At 35.9% G+C, this 21,095-nt stretch overlaps 1 protein-coding gene across 1 annotated transcript in view; it reads right to left on the minus strand.

Moving 5' to 3' along the window:
* Positions 1-20,864, minus strand: part of GNAT3 (G protein subunit alpha transducin 3) — a 53,281-nt gene extending 32,417 nt beyond the window's left edge. The window contains exon 1 of the mRNA XM_005679088.2: positions 20,662-20,864. Within this exon, the coding sequence (XP_005679145.1) occupies positions 20,662-20,779 (118 nt within the window). The 5' untranslated portion in view covers positions 20,780-20,864. The remainder of the gene's footprint in view (positions 1-20,661) is intronic.

Genomic DNA, 21,095 nt, shown 5'->3' on the forward strand with positions numbered 1-21,095 from the left:
AACTATATTTTAGTATTGTTGGCAAACACATAAAAAGATACAAAATTCACATGATTTAAGAAATTTTAAACATAAACTTTTAATGAAAAAAATATAATTTCCTGTGCTATACAGAAGAACTTTGTTGTTTACCCTTCTAAATATACCAGTTTATATCTGCTTATCCAAAACTCCCAATTTACCCTTCTCCTACCCCTCCTACCCTGGCAACCACCAATCTATTTTCTATGTCCCTGATCTCTTTCTGTTTCATAGATAGGTTCATTTGCATCATATTTTAGATTCCACATATAAGTGATATCATATGGTGTTTGTCTTTCTCTTTCTGACTAACTTCACTTATGATAATCTCCGGTTGCTTCTCTGTTGCTGCCAATGGCATTATTTCATTTTTGAATGGCTGAGTAGTATTCCATTGTGTATATGCCCCACATCTTCTTTATCCTCTCACCTGCTGATGGACACTTAGGTTGTTTCTATGTCTTGGCTATTGTGAGTAGTGCTGCTATGAACATTAGGGTGCATGTGTCTTTTCAAATTATAGTTTTGTCTGGATATATGCCCAAGAATGGGATTGCTAGATCATATGGCAATTCTGTTTTTAGCTTTCTGAGGAACTTCTGTACTATTTTCCATAGTGCTTGCACCAACTTATGTCACCACCAACAGTGTAGGAGGGTTCCCTTTTCTCCACATATCCTCTCCAGCATTTGTAACTTGCAGACATTTTAGTGATATCAGGCAACTTCTTGAAATTTGGGAATTCTGGGTTTATAAATGGGAGAAAAGCAAGGGGTCATCAAGAGTTGATAAAACCTGAATAATACAAATCTGTTCATAAAGTTTTTATATAGAATCACTAAACTTCAACATTCAGAAAATGAAGATCATGGCATCTGGTCCCATCACTTCATGGGAAATAGATGGGGAAACAGTGGAAACAGTGTTAGAATTTATTTTTGGGGGGCTCCAAAATCACTGCAGATGGTGACTGCAGCCATGAAATTAAAAGACGCTTACTCCTTGGAAGAAAAGTTATGACCAACCTAGATAGTATATTCAAAAGCAGAGACATTACTTTGCTGACTAAGGTCCGTCTAGTCAAGGCTATGGTTTTTCCAGTGTTCATGTATGGATGTGAGAGTTGAATTGTGAAGAAGGCTGAGCACCGAAGAATTGATGCTTTTGAACTGTGGTGCTGGAAAAGACTCTTGAGAGTCCCTTGGACTGCAAGGAGATCCAACCAGTCCATTCTGAAGGAGATCAGCCCTGGGATTTCTTTGGAAGGAATGATGCTAAAGCTGAAACTCCAGTACTTTGACCACCTCATGCGAACATTTGACTCATTGGAAAAGACTCTGATGCTGGGAAGGATTGGGGGCAGGAGGAGAAGGGGGCGACAGAGGATGAAATGGCTGGATGGCACCATGGACTCGATGAACGTGAGTCTGAGTGAACTCTGGGAGATGGTGATGGACAGGGAGGCCTGGTGTGCTGCGATTCATGGGGTCACAAAGAGTCGGACATGACTGAGCAACTGAAATGAACTGAACTGAACTGAAACTTTAATAAATTGAGGAACACTCAATGTTCCTCAGGTTATAATTAACATTTATCAATAAAAATGTGATATTGAATATAATATTGATAAAAGGCATATAAAAAAAGATCAATGAGTGAATATTTAACCTTACACTAATTTCTGTATCCTTAAGAGAAGCAAAGGCTTTGATATGTTATTGTAAATTGAGTCATAGGACATGTTTAAAGTCTCTGTGCCTGTTAACTCTGGACAAATTTCAAAGCAGCACTACTAAGACAATTTAAATTTCCAGGAAAAACCCAAAGTTAGGAAACCTGATTAATAGATGTAAACATATCCCTTACCAGCATGGTAATCAACTGCCTTGTTTTACTAAAACTAGTATAATTTTATGGAACAAAAGTCATGACTTCTAGCAACCCTGAATCTAAGAATTGTATTCAAATTATATGAAAATCTGTATTGAATCAGAGGATCTTGACTACACTATCTAAATTTCTAAACCCACTGTCACCCACTATGGTCCTTTCCTTGCCTCACTTTTTTCCCTAGCAGTTACCTCACTCAACAAAGTAACACATTATTCACATATAGTTTTTAAATTTTCCTGTCTGCAAGCACTGCAAAGTAAATTCCACAAGGGCAAGGGAATTAGTCTGTTTTGTTCACTCACATATCGAAAGCATGTAGAACAGTGCTTAATAGTAGAATCGCAGTGAAACAAATGCATTATTTAAACTCAGACAGTACTTCAAAAGTAACATTTTGTCCTTGTGTTTTATGTCAGTTTCTTCACATTGAATGATTTCTCCCTGACTCAATGTTTTCTTAAACTCTGATGAGCAAATACAACTACACCTCAGTTTAATTCTACTTCACAGAAAATTGGTTTTTTCTTACTCAGAGAAAAAATTTTCTTATGTTTTTCCAAGAAAATTATGTATCTGTAGCTATCTGAAAGAACTGCCCACCTTATAGGATACTGAGGAGTCAAAGTAGTGAAGCTATGGTAAATGAAATAATTTTATTGCTGGTGATAATTTATAGATTCTTCCTCTTGGATAAACCTCCAGCATAGTTTGCTTTGTGGTTTAATGCTAGTCTTTTCCACACCACTCAGTGTGAAATGATACAACAAAGTTGATAAATACAAAATCAGCCTCAGCAAATTTGCTAATCTTTCTTCATAGATTTTAAATCTAATCAAACAAAACTCACAGATGGGGCACAACCATTTAATAGAGGCTGCCATGTCTAAGACTGAGAAATTTGAGCTTAAAGTGAAAATCACATTAAAATATCACCTCACTTGTTTTCAGAAGACAACTGGCTATATTATTTTCCATGGCTAACTGTTATGTTTGTGAGGATGGCAAGAGTAAATCAGTGAGCTTTGCACAATATCTTGGTTTACTGGCTTTACGTAATTTGCTATTTTGCTCCAGACTGCATTGCTTTGAAAGAAAAGTTATTCAATAAGATTACAAAACTGTTCTTGGTAGTTTTTAAAAAACTCCAACAGTAGAAGTAGACATTAGAAATCACAGCATCATCCTACACAACTAAAAGATTTCTAGTATATCTTACTTCTCTAAGTATGTTTTCAGTTTTGCTAGATGGAAAATTGCAGAGTTCTGGGGATATGGGAGGAAAACCAATTGGCCCAATAGAAACCCCAGGACTTATCCATTCAGAAATATTTAATGTTGCATTTTCTTCAACTAGAGTGGAAGCACTGAATGAAAAAATTTTTGAGAAAATCTGAGCGGTTGAGAATGTCTCATTTTTAACTATCAGTTACATAATGGTATAATATCTATAATTTCTACAATGAAGTGAAAATAATTTAGATAATTTTAATATAATTTCAGTTATCTATCTTGAGAAGAATAATCTGTGTAAAGAATTTTCCAGAATTGTACCAGTGTATGTATCATAGACAGATATACATTTGAACCACTGTTGAACACATAAAAAATTTTTAAATAATCACAACTGTATTTCATTAAGATCTGGCAAGTTTCCAGAACTATTTCTGGTGCTAATGGGTATGTTATTGTACAGAGATTGTTGTAAACTGATCATTCAAATGTGTGTCAAATAGGCAGAATAATCACTTTTGAAAAAACAGCATTACTCTTTAATGAAATTCTGTATGAAAACAGTATCTTCCTTTGAAAGATTTTAAAATAGCTACCGGCTATTTCCTGCACTATGTGGTGATTTCAGGCTTCTATATGAAGGCCCAGTATAGGCAACTATAGGAATAAGATGAAAATTCCTGAAGAAAAGCCCATCTGTCTAAAATCTGATTTATTATTTGCCCTGCTGCAAAGTTTTTTTAGGAATAAATTATTGAGTCCCATTCTCAACAATGTTTCTAGGTCTTAGTTCACAATAATCATTCCATTCTTGTAAGATTAGATCAAGCTACACAGCCAAATATAGACAGCAAAATAGCGTGTTTACGCAAGCCAAGGGCATCCTGAAATAATCTATTCCTTCCTAATTGTGATGGTGACTAATATTATTATCTGGGTCAAAGTGTAATGAGGGAATTTTAATAAGCTATTTATTTCTTCGAAGTAGAAAATGTTTCAAATAATTAAATATTTAAGTTTATACTTAATTCATACTTTAATACTCATTAATTGTTTTATTCTTAATAAGTATAAATTAGAGGTTTAATTCCACATTTTTCTTTGCAAATATATTCAAAAATTTTTAAGGGTACATGATGTCAATTAAGTGAAGTGTGAAGTGAAAGTGTTAGTGACACAGACGCGTCCTACTCTTTGAGACCCCGTGAGTCACCAGGACCCCATAACTCACCAGGCTCCTGTCCATGGAATTCTCCAGAAAGAATGCTGGAGTTGGTTTCCATTTCCTTCTCCAGGGGATCTTCCCCACCCAGGGATTGAACCCAGGTCTCCTGCTTTGCAGGTGATTCTTTACTGTCTGAGCCAGCAGAGAAGCCATTATAGATCTATACCAGTAACTAAATTTCACCTAAACACACTCAAATCCTGCTCACTCATTCCATAACTTGTTAAAATAGACAAAATGAAAACAAACCCTGATTTATAATCCTGCAGAAGCTTTTGGGAGGTACTCTTAAATACACATAACTGTGCAGAAGGCTGAAACCTTAGAAGCCCACCAGCTGTGCATGCATCTTCTTTCTATACATGAGAATACCGAATCTAGTAGAAATTATGATACTCATCTACAGTCCTAGACCTAACTTAAAACAACGAAATTAAGCTCCTGCTGCTACTGCTGCTGCTAAGTTGCTTCAGTCCTGTCTGACTCTGTGCGACCCCATAGACGGCAGCCCACCAGGCTCCCCTGTCCCTGGGATTCTCCAGGCAAGAACACTGGAGTGGGGTGCCATTTCACTCCCATACTAATACTATCAGTTCAGTTTAGTTTAGTCACTCAGTTGTGTCTAACTCTTTGCGACCCTGTGGACTGCAGCACACCAGGCCGCCCTGTCCATCAACAACTCCCAGAACTTGCTCAAACTCATGTCCATTGAGTTGGTAATGCCATCCAACCATCTCATGCTCTGTTGTCCCCTTCTCCTCCTGCCTTCAATCTTTCTCAGCATAAGGGTCTTTTCCAATAAGTCAGTTTTTTGCATCAGGTGGCCAGAGTATTGGAGTTTCAACTTCAGCATCAGTCCTTACAATGAACACCCAGGGCTGGTCTCCTTTAGAATGGACTGGTTGGATCTCCTTGCAGTCCCAGGGACTCTCAAGAGTCTTCTCCAACACCACAGTTCAAAAGCATCAATTCCTCAGCACTCAACTTTCTTTATAGTCTAACTCTCACATCCACACATGACTATTGGAAAAACCATAGCTTTGCCTAGATGGACCTTGCTTGGCAAAATAATATCTCTGCTTTTTAATATGTTGTCTAGGTTGGTCATAACTTTCCTTCCAAGGAGTAAGCGTCTTTTAATTTCATGGCTGCAGTCACCATCTGCAGTGATTTTGGAGCCCCCCAAAAATAAAGTCTGTCATTGCATTGTTTCCCCATCTATTTCCCATGAAGTGATGGGACCAGATGCCATGATCTTAGTTTTCTGAATGTAGAGCTTTAAGCCAGCTTTTTCACTCTCCTCTTTCACTTTCATCAAGAGGCTCTTTAGTTCTTCTTCACTTTCTGCCATAAGGGTGGTGTTATTTGTATATCTGAGGTTATTGATATTTCTCCTGGCAATCTTGATTCCAGCTTGTGCTTCATCCAGCCCAGCATTTCACAAGACGTACCCTGCATATAAGTTAAATAAGCAGGGTGACAACATACAGCCTAATACTAATCTTATAATGATGCCTTCTTTTAAATTATTAACTGGTAATGTCAATATGATGTCAAGACATAAATTTAAAATCACTTTTTAAAAATTAATATGGAAGATATGAACTTTCATAGACATATGGGTATACAGTTTATGGTTGTAATCTTTTGGTAGACTATTAACATAAAAGATTTTTAGCTTTGTTTCTTGTTTAGAAGCAATTCTATTTCACTCACTATTCCTCTTTCTCATTGAGCAACAACAAACTTCTCTGTCTCTTCCATGTTACAACCCATCATATAGCCTAGAAGGTGGGTAGTGAAATGTAATAAGCAAACTCATGTTTTGGAAAAAATGTGAGGTTGTACTCATTGCTGAATCTGGGTGTCTTGATGGAAGTTAATCTCTGAGAGTTTCCTCCTTTATAAAATTGACTTACTGATATCTATCTCCTAGGGTTTGGGTAGATTGAAATAGTTGGTACAAAGTCTAACTTACAATGAGTTCTCAACATTCTGTATTATTTGAAGGATTCTCCACTTTTCCAAGAGATGTTTCAATTATAAGATGTTCGACTCCTTTCATCCTTTCTTCTGGAACATGATTTTTAGATTTCTTACCCTCTGAATCACACTCCATGCGAGAGCCAATGTCCTTCTGAAACACTGTCTGACTTAAAATTTTGCCATAGATATAGGTGATTTTATTAAGGGTACTGATACTCTGGTTTAGTAAGATGGGGTACAAAATAGGTCTGCCTCAATCCTAGTACTTATTTCTAAACAGAACACTTTTTAAAATAGATACTATTATTAGTTTACCTCTTTTCTTCTTCTATTTTTTTTCTTTTTTGGTAGCTGTATTTTTTTTTAACCTATATTGAACTTTTAGCAGTTAATTTGTTTCTACTCTTTTGCATCATCACTTAGCAAACTGATTTTCCCACATACTATATGGGTATACTACATGTGTACAGCTGATTTTGAACTTCAATTAAAGATATCTGCTAAATTCTGTTCATTTGGGCCAAGCATTTCTGCTAGTTTAGATCACTTGGGATACTGACTTTACCTTAAACTGTATCCTTCCAAATTCTGAATTTTACTCAAGTGGGAAATTTTGCCTTATCCACTTTCACTCAAATCCCTAATGAGAACATTGAAGAGGAGAAGGTCAAAGAGAGGAAACTGTCAGTCCATTCATCACCATAAGTCCTTGTTCAATACCTGTAGTTAATGATGCTAAATATTCCCCATTAAGTATGACCATTACTACAGGATTTTGTACATACTCTTTATTTTGTTACAGGAATTGCCTTCTATTTGTAGTGTGATAAAAGTTTTTATCAAGAATGTATAAAAGAAGTTTGTTTAGCATGTATGTGTGTGTTCATGCACATGTGTGCACATCTCCTGCCATAATCATGATGTTCTTTCTCCTCTGATAATGTGAATAATATTAATGTTCCAATAGTATTTCAACAGGTCATTCTTACGTTCTCTCTTACCTCTGGCTTTTTTCTTTTAATATACATTTTTACATTGTTGGACTCTGTTTGGTGATATTTTGGTTTGGTGTTTGGATCTGCATTCATGAAGGAGTTGGCCTGTTTTTGTCAAATTCTATTGTTAAGTTTATCAAATAATCTTTTGAGAAGGATTTCCTTTAAAAGTTTTTATGATTTTAAAGTGATCTGCTCATGAAGTATTTGAAAGAATCCATTTGCAAAATAATACGGATGAATTTGCAGATATATTCATCTATTTTCTTTTATCAGAAAAATAATATCCCAAGGTACACTTATTTTCCCCAAACATTTAATTTTAATAATCTTATAAACTATGGAATTTTGAGAAAATAATACATTAGATACCTATATTTTATTCCTTCACCTTACCAATTATTAGCACTTTGTCCTTTGTATTTTTTCATATATATAAATTCATACACACACATATATACATGTATACATGTGTATCTGTCATTATATTTATGCTTTGTTTTGCTGAACCTCTTGAAAGCAATCACACACTTCACCTGTAAATATTTCACAATGCATCTTCTATGAATAGGTCATTGTCCCAGAAAATCACAACACTATTTTCATGCTTAAGAATATCTATACAAATCCAAAATGTTATATAAAATATACTCCATATTCATATTTATTTGATTTTTCCAAATTGTTTTTCAGGCCTTTTATATTTCTTGGATCCAGGATCCAATCAAGTCTTACACATTTCCTTTGTATATTATGCCATTTAAATTCTTAATTTATACTGTTTCCCATGTTATACGGCTGTTGTTATTTTGTTTTCATAACTGTCATTTTTTAAAGTCTAGGACAGTTTATTATATAATGTCCAATATTCTGTATTTGTATGGTGATTAGATCCAGTGTGGTGTAAATATCTTGGCATAAATATAAGTAATTTTGTGGGGTTTTTTGTAGTGAATTACGTTAGTAGTCATATGGTGTCAGATATATTTCAATTACTAGTGTTACATCAAGTACCTATTTCTATGATGTAGTAATGATGAGCATTCTGAAACCATAAAAAGTCATCAGCCAAACAAGCATATTTCATTTGTGAGAATGATGTGGCTATGTACTCTTTCCTTCCTAATGAAAATGTATTTAAATACTTCCAGTTTTATACTTGTTTTAAAATAGTTGATAATATTTAAAACATCATATATATATGCCTTCTAGGATTTTGAAGTATTTTAACTTCAAAATCCTTTTGGTGGCTCAGATGGTGTCCTTCTGGTGGCTCAGACAGTAAAGCGTCTGCCTACAATGCGGGAACCTGGGGTTCAATCCCTGGGTAGGGAAGATCTCCTGGAGAAGGAAATGGCAACCCATTCCAGTATTCTTGCCTGGAAAATCCCATGGACAGAGGAACCTGGTAGGCTACAGTCCATGAGGTTGCAAAGAGTCGGACACGGCTGAGTGACTTCACTTTCTTTCTTTCTTTTCTCATCTTTTTAATGTACTTCTTAGGCTAAAAAGGGGGGGGCAATGAAATATATAATTATGTGATATTTCCCACACATTTGCTTTAGATAGAAATGTAGATGATAGAAGGATGGACTGATAGAATTTATCTAAGTGTTCCTTAATTGGGGAACAGTTATACATTTTGTATGAATTCTTCAAACTAAGACCTTGGTTAATTATACAGTTGGCCTTTATATACTGTATATCTGGGAAAAAGAGAACAGGAATTGAATACATCAAATTAACAGCTCTCACTTGAGTTACCTGTCCTGATTTCTGGACCCATATGTTCATCTGTTTAATAGATATCTCCACTTGGTTGTTCTCCAAATGACACAAATTTGAATATCTCAAATGACTACTCTTTTTGTTTTGTCCCCAACCTAAACTTTGTTCTGTATTTCACATACTGATGAATAAAATGATCACTATTCCTTATTCTGCCTTTAATCATTCCTCTGACTTAACAGCCACAGGCAGTCAAGTCACTAGGCTTTATTATTTTGTCTCATAAGATCCCTCAAATCTCACTTTCAAACTTGTAATTTCTGCCTTAATTTACAATCTCATCAAGTGTTTGCAGAGTAGTGACAATTTCCTAATTGGCCTACCTACCTCAAGCACCTGCATAAAGTCTTTATCTTATAGCATAGCTTGGATAGTCTTCGACAAAAAAATCCAAGCATTATTATTCTCATTTACATTTCTAAAAATCTATCAAAAGCTTCATTGACTTAAAAAAATGCCTTATTATATGACATACATATTTTTTCCCAGTTCTTTGCAAATGCCAAATGCATATCTATGCTTTGGTCACCATAAGCAACCTACAGAAATGTTTTATGTTCCCAACTCTGTTATTCTTCCATGCATTATGCATGCATGCTTTTCTGTGCCAGGATATCAGTGAAGGACAAAAGAAGACATATCCACTGTTATTATAGAACTTAGAATGTGGATACTAATTTAAAAATGACAGAGAAAAAAATTAAAGCCTTTGTTCTCCTGTGAACTAATGTGTGATCTTAAAAATTGAATTACCTCAGTAAATTCTCATTTTCTTCTCTATTTAATGAAAATACTATTTCATAGCATTTCCTTGTAGATTGAAAACCGTAACAGAGTAGTGGAATAAAAGAGAAACATGAGACCCATTCTATCAGAGATAAGGCTAGAACCAAGCTTTGTAACAAAGATCAATCTTTCGACAATGAATAGAGAATGATTACAAAGAAAGGAATTAAAGAAGATTGAAATACTAGAGTGAATATAATGGAAAAGAATATAATGAATGGCCTCATTAAAAAGATGAAGTTTGAGGATGAATGGACAGCAGGATAAACTTGGAGAATGATTGCTAGGTGCCCCAAAGTTATTGATAAATAACAATTGTTGACTTAAAAAAAAAACGTAAAATGTGAGAGTTTGAGTTAAGTTTTATTTGGGGGCAAAATGAAGACTATAGCCCAGAAGATAACATTTCTAATAGCGTTGAGAAACTGCTCCAAAGAGGTAGGGGGAGAGTCATTATATATGTAATTTTGGAGAAGGGGGAGTACAGGCAATCGAGCACACATGTTTTGTAAAAAGTTTCTTCTAGTGTCACGAAGGTTACACCTAGTCATAAGGAGTAGATGTTAGTGCTCTGAGTGCTTTTCTAGATACAAGGAAATACGAGAATTGAGCTTATAAAATTGGCTCCCAAAACCATCTATCTGAAGACCTGTTCTGCCAGTTTTTCCTAAAGGACAGAGTGCCTCGTTTCTGTTTTCTACCCTGAACTTCTTTAAGGGGGTGTTGAAGATCAGCAGCTGTAGCAGTACATGATTTAATCCTTGCAGAGGTAGATGGCAAGTAACCATGGCAACTGCTAATTTTTAGTTGACACAATTACGGATCCAGAAATTGGGCAAAAGAAAGGATGTTAGAGTCATTCTTCTAGAAGTGATAGCTACGTCCTGATATGAGGTCTCTGATACAGTACAGACTGAAAAACACAAAGGCTCAAGGACAAATTTTGGTGAGTGAAACTACTTATAAATGGAGGAAAAAGAAGCAAGCTTGAATGAAGTGAGGAGTAGCGGGATATAAAAAATTAGAAAGTATTGCAGTGTAACAGGAGTTAAGAAAAATTCAGTTATTGAGGTCTCAGCTTTGTGAATTGCAGATTATCAGGGATCTGTGAGAGATCATTTATGGTAAAGAGGAGAATGAATATACAAGTTAGATCTCAATTAACTGAAGAGAATGGAAGCAGTGTAGCAATAGAAGAAGTGACCATAGACTAGTTTGAGAAGTATTTTAGTATGACCCAGAGAGATGTTGTGGGGAGGGAGGTGGGAGGGGGGTTCATGTTTGGGAACGCATGTAAGAATTAAAAATTTTAAAATTAAAAAAAAAAAACATTTTAAAAGATAACCATATAAGGTGAATCAAATGAGCTTTATTTATGGAATCAAAGAAAAATCTCTAGGTGACTGGGAAGAAATATCATTATCTGCCAAGAGGAAGGAGCTAGCAGAGAAGTTTGAAAGTGACAAACGGGATAATTCATAAAGGAAAATTCTTAAAATATAGAAGGGGATACAGTTTATAGTACAAAGGCTGAAGTTAGCCTTAAATGAGAATGGAATACCACAAATTCCTTAAAACTAGTTAAAATGGAAGAGAATGAAGGAAAGCTTAGTGAAGAGATGCTTTGGAGAAAGCTTTGGAGATGATGTTTGATGACTGTCTTACGAGCAGTGGTCATCTAGGGTGAGGTGGAAGGAGAGACGATTGTAGTTGAAAGTGATGTTGGAAATGTACAAATATCTGCCTTTTGGAATATTTCAGTAATAAACTACAAATAAGTAAAATAATTATTAGCCTGGCTAAGGTTAAAAACTCCCATTTGAATGCAGAGTTCCAAAGAATTGCAAGGAAAGATAAGCCAGCCTTCCTCAGTGGTCCGTGCAAAGAAATACAGGAAAACAATAGAATGAGAAACACTAGAGATTTCTTCAAGAAAATGAGAAACAACAAGGGAACATTTCATATGAATATGGGCACAATAAAGGACAGAAATGATATGGACCAAACAGAAGCAGAAGGTATTAAAAAGAGGTGGCAAGAACACAGTGTGGTGTGATCACTCACCTAGAGCCAGACATCCGAGGTCAAGCGGGCTTTAGGAAGCAGCATTATGAACGAAGCTAGTGGAGGTGATGGAATTCCAGTTGAGCTCTTTCAAGTCGTAAAAGATGATGCTGTTACTCAATATGCCAGCTAATTTGGAAAACTCAGCAGTGCCCACAGGACTGGAAGAGGTCAGTTTTCATTCCAATCCCAAAGAAAGGTAATGCCAAAAAATGCTCAAGTTAACGAACAATTGCACTCATCTCACAGGCTAGCAAAGAAGGCTCAAAATTCTCTAAGCCAGGCTTCAACAGTTTGTGAACCATGAAATTCCAGATGTTTAAGCTGGATTTAGAAAAGGCAGAGGAACCAGAGATCAAATTGCCAACATCCGTTGGATCATTGAAAAAGCAAATGAGTTCTAGAAAATCATCTACTTCTGCTCTATTGACTATGCCAAAGCCTTTGACTGTGTGTATCACAACTGTGGAAATTACTTCAAGAGATGAAAATACCAGAGCACCTGACCTGCCTCCTGAGACTCTGTAGGCAGGTCAAGAAGCAACAGTCAGAACTGGACCTGGAACAACAGACTGGTTCCAAATCGGGAAAGGAGTACATCAAGGCTGTATATTGTCACCCTGCTTATTTAACTTATATGCAGAGTACATCATGCAAACTGCCAGGCAGGATGAAGCACAAGCTGGAATCAAGATTGCTGGGAGAAATATCAATAACATCAGATATGCAGATGACACCACCCTTATGGCAGAAAGTGAAGAACTAAAGAGCCTCTTGATGAAAGTGAAAGAGGAGAGTGAAAAAGTTGGCTTAAAGTTCAACATGCAAAAAAATAAGATCATGGTGTCTGGTCCCATCACTTCATGGCAAATAGATGGGGAAACAGTGGAAACAGTGACAGACTTTATTTTGGGGGGCTCCAAAGTCACTGCAGATGGTGAGTTCAGCCATGAAGTTAAAAGACACTTGCTCCTTGGAAGAAAAGTTAAGACCAACCTAGACAGCATATTAAAAAGCAGAGACATTACTTTGCCAACAATGGTCCATCTAGTCAAAGCTATGGTTTTTCCAGTAATCATGTATGGGTGAAAAATTTGGACTATAAAGAAAACTGAGCCCTGAAGAATTTATGCTTTTGAACTGTGGTGTTGGAGAGTCACTTGGACTGCAAGGAGATCCATCCAGTCCATCCTAAAGGAAATCAGTCCTGAATATTCATTGGAAGGACTGATGCTGAAGCTGAAACTCCAATAGTTTGGCCACCTGATGAGAAACCCGACTCATTTGAAAAGACCCTGATGCTGGCAAAGATTGAAAGCAGGAGGAGAAGGGGACAACAGAGGATGAGGTGGTTGGATGGCATCACCAACTCAATAGACATAAGTTTGAGTAAACTCCAGGAGTTGTTTATGGACAGGGAGGCCTGGTGTGCTGCAGTCCATGGGGTCGCAAAGAGTCAGACACGACTAAGTGACTGAACTGAACTGAAAGTTAAAAACAGGAAATTGTCAATCGGAAACTGAGAATGATACATCATTTTATTCTACAGTACCTGGGAACGGAGGAAATTAGGTGTTTACCTGGGACCAGGATCAGCACTAAAGGCTGAAAAGATACTAAATAATGTTACTTTGGAAGAAATCAGTTGGGAGTAGTGTTATTAGAACAATAATAAGTGGGAACTTTGAGGAGTAATCCAGGTTTGAGGTTGTGAATGTCAATTAAGACAGAGGATTAGGGTAAAGAATATTTTAGACTTTTAGGAGGGACACAGGTGAAATGGTCAACTTTGAAAGGAAGCAATGTGAAATCAAAGATAGAATTCAGTAGGTGTGAACAAGTATGAAATGGTAAAGAATCATATGCTGGTCAGGAAGTGAAATTTCTAGATATCTTAAAAACAACTTTAAGTAGCAAATTATATTTGAATATAAAATATTGAGGCAGGAATTAAACCTTTGAGTTCTAGTTTATTGACCATCTGGTGATGTCCATGTGTAGAGTCTTCTCTTTTGTTGTCGGAAGAGTGTGTTTGCTATGACCAGTGTGTTCTTTTGGCAAAACTCTGTTAACCTTTCCCTGCTTCATTTTGAATTCCAAGGCCAAATTAGCCTGTTACTCCAGGTATCTCTTGACTTTCTACTTCTGCATTCCAGTCCCCTATAAAGACAAGAACATCTCTTTGGGGTGTTAGTTCTAGAAAGTCTTGTGGGGCTTCATAAAATCGTACAACTTCAGCTTCTTCAGCATTACTGGTTGGGGCAAAGACTTGGATTACTGTGATATTGAATGGTTTGCCTTGGAAACTAACAGAGATCATTCTGTTGTTTTTGAGATTGCATCCAAGTACTGAACTTTGGACTTTTTGTTGACTATGGACTTTTTGTTGACTATGAGGGCTACTCCATTTCTCCTAAGGGGTTCTTGCCCACAGTAGTAGATATAATGGTCATCTGTGTTAAATTCACCCATTCCAGTCCATTTTAGTTCACTGATACCTAAAATGCTGATGTTCACTCTTGCTGTCTCCTGTTTGACCACTTCCAATTTACCTTGATTCATGAACCTAACAGTCCAGGTTCCTATGCAACTTGGCTCTTTACACCATCGGACTTTATTTCCATCACCAGTCACATCCACAACTGGGTGTTTTTGCTTTGGCTCCATCTCTTCATTCTTTCTGGAGTTATCTCTCCACTGTTCTCTAGTAGCATATTGGGCACCTACTAACCTGGGGAGTTCATCTTTCAATGTCATATAATTTTGCCTTTTTATACTGTTCATGGGGTTTTGTTGTTGTTGTTCACGGGGTTTTTAAGGCAAGAATCCTGAAGTGGTTTGCAATTTCCTTCTTCAGTGTAATACGTTTTGTTAGAACTCTCCACCATGACCCATCTGTCTTGGATGGTACTACATGGAATGGCTCACAGATTATATTCTTTGCAGCCAAAGATGGAGAAGCTCTATACAGTCAGCAAACACAAGACCAGGAGCTGACTGTGGCTCAGATCATGAACTCCTTATTGCCAAATTCAGACTTAACTTGAAGAAAGAAAGGGAAAACCACTAGACCATTCAGGTGTGACCTAAATCAAATCCCTTATGATTATACTGAGGAAATGACAAATATATTCAAAAGATTAGATCTGATAGGCGCAGTGCATAAAGAACTACTGACAAAGGTTAGTGACATTGTACAGGAGGCAGTGATCAAGACCATTCCCAAGAAAAAGAATGCAAAAAGGCAAAATGGTTGTCTGAGGAGCTCTTTCAAATAGCTGTGAAAAGAAGAGAAGCTAAAGGCAAAGGAGAAAAGGAAAGATATACCCATTTGAATGCAGAGTTCCAAAGAATAGCAAGGAGAGATAAGAAAGCCTTCCTCAGTGATCAGTGCAAAGAAATAGAGGAAAACAACAGAATGGGAAAGATTAGAGATCTCCTCAAGAAAATCTCTATACCAAGGGAACATTTTATGCAAAGATGGGCACAATAAGGGACAGAAATAGTGTGGACCTAACAGAAGCAGAAGATATTAAGAAGCGTTGGCAAGAACACACAGAAGAACTATACAAAAAAGATCTTCATGACCCAGATGACCATCACGGTGTGATCACTCACCTACAGCCTGACATCCCAGAATGCAAAATCAATTGAGCCTTAAGAAGCATCACTATGAGGAAAGCTAGTTGAGGTGATGGAATTCCAGTTTAAATATTTCAAATCCTAAAAGATGATGCTGTGAAAGTGCCGCACTCAATATGTCAGCAAATTGGGAAAACTCAGCAGTGGCCACAGGACTGGAAAAGGTCAGTTTTCATTCCAATCCCAAAGAAAGGCAATGTCAAAGAATGTTCAAACTACTGCACAATTGCACTCTCCTCACACACTTAGCAAAGCAAGGCTCAAAATTCCCCATACCAGGCTTCTATAGTATGTGAACTGTGAAATATTCCAGATGTTCAAGCTGGATGTAGAAAAGGTAGAGGAACCAGAGATCAAGTGCCAACATCATCAAAAAAGCAAGAGAGTTCCAGAAAAACATCTACTTCTGCTCTATTGTCTATGCCAAAGTCTTTGACTGAGTGGATCACATCAAACTGTGGACAATTCTTAGAGAAATGGAAATACCAGAGCATCTGACCTGCCTCCTAAGAAATCTGTATGCAGGTCAGAAAGCAACAGTAAGAACTGGACATGGAACAACAGACTGGATCCAAATAGGAAAATGAGTACATCAAGGCTGTATATTGTCACCATGTTTAACTATGTGCAGAGTATGTCATGCAAAATGCCAGGCTGGATGAAGCACAAGCTGGAATCAAGATTTCTGGGAAAAATATCAATAACATCAGATATGCAAGATGACACCACCTTTATGGCAGAAAGCAAAGAACTAAAGAACCTCTTAATTAAAGTGAAAGAAGAGAGTGAAAAATCTGGCTTAGAACTCAACATTCAAAAAAATAAGACCATGGCATCTGGTCCCATCACTTCATGGCAAATAGAGGGGGGAACAATGGGCACAGTGATAGACTTTCTTTTCTTGAGCTCCAAAATCACTGCAGATGGTGAGTGCAGCCACGAAATTAAAAGACGCTTATTCCTTGGAAGAAAAGCTATGACCAACCTAGATAGCATACTTAAAAGCAGAGATATTACTTTGCAAACAAAGGTCTGTCTAGTCAAGGCTGTGGTTTTTCCAGTAGTCATGTATGGATGTGAGAGTTGACTGTAAAAAAATCTGAGTGCTGAAGAATTGATTTTTTGAACTGTGGTGTTGGAGAAGACTCTTGAGAGTCCCTTGGATTGCCAGGAGATCCAACCAGTCCATCCTAAAGGAAATCAGTCCTGAATATTCATTGGAAGGACTGATGCTGAAGCTGAAACTCCAATACTTTGGCCACCTGATGTGAAGAAATGACTTATTGGAAAAGACCCTGATGCTGGGAAAGATTGAAGGCAGGAGGAGAAGGGGACAACAGAGGATGAGGTTGTTGGATGGCATCTCTGACTTGATGGACATGAGTTTGAATAAGCTCCACAATTCAGTAATGGTCAGGGAAGCCTGGTGTGCTGTAGTCCATGGGGTCGCAAACAGTCAGACATGACTAAGTGACTGAACTGACTCTAGTTTATTAGGATCAGAGTCTAATACACAAAATCAATATTTTTATATCTTGATGAGTTTTACCTTCAGTTTCAGCTTGAATCCCACTTCCTTAGAGGCAAATTCTACACTGAAATATTTGTAGGAAAGTTAAATAAGGAGATGGATTCTGAATTTGAGTATAAATCTTAACTGGAAGTATATTTTATGTAAAATTTATCACAGAGACTTTATACCATCAAATGTTTCACTACCCTCTTTCCTTTTTAATTAATGGAAGGATAAATAAATTGTGTTAACTCATGTTGCTTATCTGAATATTTTTAAAAGTACAGTATTGCTCCTAAATCAATAATTAAGGTTTGAATATAGCAAATGAATATAAAAACGCTCTGTGATATAACATGAGATGTTCTGTTACATTACAGTTAATGAGAGTTATTCTCAGCAAGACAGGGTATTTAATCTCATTAACAAATACCATAAGTTGGCTAAATATGGAATGCCTTAATGAATGGTTTACATCTTTCATGTGAGGGACTTATGAGTCTGTTAATGTGTCCTGATTATTAGATATATATTAATCTAAAACAAATAAATGCAAAATGTTTGTCTAAGTGCTTTTTGCCCATTAGAGAAAAGGGACACTGTAGAGAGCTATTTGATGTTGCCAGATGCCATTAGTTATAAAAAATATAACTGTAAATATTTGACTTTTCCTATGAAGGTTTCAGATTGCTATGGTGCAAATAGTTGCTTTGGAGACAATTTGACTCTCCAAGTAGACTGTTTCTTTCCACTTTACTGAAAAACAATTTTAAACATTTGTATAATATTTGTACAAATAGTAAAAATATTTGTACACCCCAAAGATTGATATCTTTATAAAAATAAAATATTGTAAAATATTTTTAAACAAAATATATTAATATAACAAAGAATGATTTTAATTAAAAAAATTTGGAAACATTACTCAGGAATCGCTTCTGCATGTTCACAAGATTTGTATCACTGATTATCTGAAATAAGGTGTTTTTTTTTCTAATTATGCTTTGCAAGTTTTAATTGTAACATAATTATTCCAGGGGACCTGTAAAAGTGATCACATCCATAGACAAGCATTGACTCTTCTGGTGTAATAGAAACATAAAATAGAGCTTCTATACTTGATGAATTTATACTCCAGCCAGTGACTGAGGAACACCTCCAGGTTTTTGCGTCCTTTCCCATGCATATATAGAAATGCTTTTAAAAATAAAAAGACCTATTTAAACAGAATACAAGTAAGAATTTTGATATAGCATGAGTCTTATGTCCTCTTTCCTCTTGATATACATAAAAGGATATACATATGTATATGTACATTGTATTACTTGATAATTACATAAAATTAATGTATATATACATATACATTAAAAATGATACTGTGATGTTTACAAGATAGGACATAGAAAAATCAAGAATAAATGGTTTTAGAATAAAAGGAGTAGAGCGCCAGTATTGTCATTGTTTCAATGATGGGAGAAATTAGATTTCATTAGTGAGGGGATTTGAGGGTGGGAAGGTTTACTTTGGTTCTACTGAATGCTTTTATATATTAATGAGGCCAAATTGAATATAAAGATAATAGGTTAGATAATTTGCTTTCAGTTCAAAACATGAGAATTGAAGCAGAGTTATTACAAGATTTTATTGTTTTGAACTTTGACAACTTCATCATTAGATATAGAACCCATATGACTTTCTTGGTGGCTCAGCTGGTAAAGAATCTGCCTGCAGTACAGGAGACCCAGGTTCAATACTTGTTTCAGCAAGATTCCACTCCAGTATTATTGCCTAGAAAATCTGATGGACAGGGGAACTTGGTGGGCTACAGTCCATGGGGTCACAAGAGTCGGACATGACTTAGTGACTTAATTACCACGTAGAACTTATATAGAGTCCAGAAGGGAAAACTTAGTCAAGGGTTTGAAATATCACTGAATAGGGAAAGCTACAGAGAATTTGATTCATCTGTGTAAATAAGATGTGATAGAGAAGTTCAGTGACATATTGTTGGAACCAAATGAATCCAGATGTATGGGTAACACTGGAGATGAATTTATGCAATTGTGATTGTCTTAGGATATTAAAAGATGTAATAATACCACTAAAGTACTTTATATATCTTCTATAACGTTACTCTTTCCTCTTTATGTAGCCCATCACTTTAATCTAAAAGTAATTCGTATATTGAAAATATCTCTTCTTTTGAAATTTTATTCAAACATAGGGATTCTCTGTGTATTGTGTTACTAGTCCTGTGCCATGGTTCTCAGTACAACAGGGACACAGAACATACTTGCCGGAAAGTTTGGTGTTCCCTCTCATCTTTTATTTGTTTTCTCTATGTCCACTCATTACTCTCACTCTTGACGAAGTCTCAGATGCTCCGGAGCGTTAGGGAAGTTGCATTTGGTGGTTTCATAAGAGCTGACCCCTACATCTTTCTAACTTACCAGCCTCTCTTGGTAGTTACTTGTAAATGCTCTGGGTGTGAGGCCTCAGGAATTGGGCATAAAGAGAGAAAACGTTTCCTTTCCTTGGAAGAGCAAATAGTGGGAATCTTATAGTTGGTTTCTGAGATACTCTTGCCACTGGGAGCAAATCAGACATGGTAAAAGAACACATAGACACAAATAAGAGTATTTTGTTGTGTGAAAGATTCACAATTCTGAAATAAAATGGAGTGCTTTTGTGTATAATGAAGAGCAGGAGGAACATATAACTATGATTAAATTGAAGTTCTTGTTTTATATTCTTTCATATGTCTTTATTTTATTTCAAAATCATATTTATTTTCTAGGGACTGTGACATGTTTAGAAAATGCATGATATATAAATTATATTCATTCTTTCAGTTCATTGAACATTTATTAAATTCATAGCTGTGGTTAAATAGTGTACTGAATTTTGAGGGAATAAAAAATAGAAGAGACATAATTCCTGACCTAAATAAATATTTAAATATCCTAAAAGGATTTAAATGGAGTATTTTTCAATTATACAGACAGTATTCAGAAACCTGAATAATATTATTAGTATCTTTAAAGTACTTTATCATTACTCTCTAAATAACTTGACTAGTTGGTTTTAACAGTATAAGTAATTAAATAACATATTAGTGTTGATACCGAACAAAATATTTCCAAACAAAATGACATAAATCTTTGTAACGTGTAATTAAAGGATTTCTTCCATATTAAAAAGTTGATATTCATAAAATAACTAGAGTATAATAAAATAATAAATGTCCATGAGTTTTTTTAATAATAAAAGACTACTGACATAGAGAAATTGAGTCATCTAATAAATATTTGTCTCTCTGCTTAATAAAAGACATGCAATAAAATCCTAAGCAAAAAAGTAAATATTTACAGAGTACACACAAAATCAATTTCGAAACACATTTTCGTAATAAATCTCCCGTATGGTAATACCCGTGAAATTAAAGTTTGAGAAAAGTAAATACATCACAGTTGGAAAAATAGCAGGGTTTTAAAGGCAAAAGGAAAAAAGGATATTACCTAACAACAGCAACTTTACAGTTCTTGCATCTCGCTCAGCATCTTCCTGAAGCTTTTTCTCCAATTCTTTTGATCTTTTGGCTGACTCCTTGCTCTCTGAACTAATTCCAATTCCCATCTTGTAGTGGTAGATGCTTGTCAGTTTATTTGCTCAAACTTTTTGGAATGTAGAGCGCAGCTAGTGCTCTGGTTTGGACATAGGATATAAGAGCAATGCTCTGCTGAAGTACCCAACAGCCCATTCCCTCATTTTCTAAGACTCTGCTTTGACTAAGGAGATGCTGTCACCTGGCAAAGGGTAAAACCACACAGTTCTATGGCAGCGAAAGAGAAAATTCATTATACTTTCAAATTAAGTGGTTACTTCTGGCCCTCTTTCAAACCTGCTCATCTTCCTTAAAGAATAGTGTACAATAATGTAGAAAGTTATGAAA

The sequence above is a fragment of the Capra hircus genome, chromosome 4 (assembly GCF_001704415.2).
Source record: "Capra hircus breed San Clemente chromosome 4, ASM170441v1, whole genome shotgun sequence".
Classification (NCBI taxonomy): Eukaryota; Metazoa; Chordata; class Mammalia; order Artiodactyla; family Bovidae; genus Capra; species Capra hircus.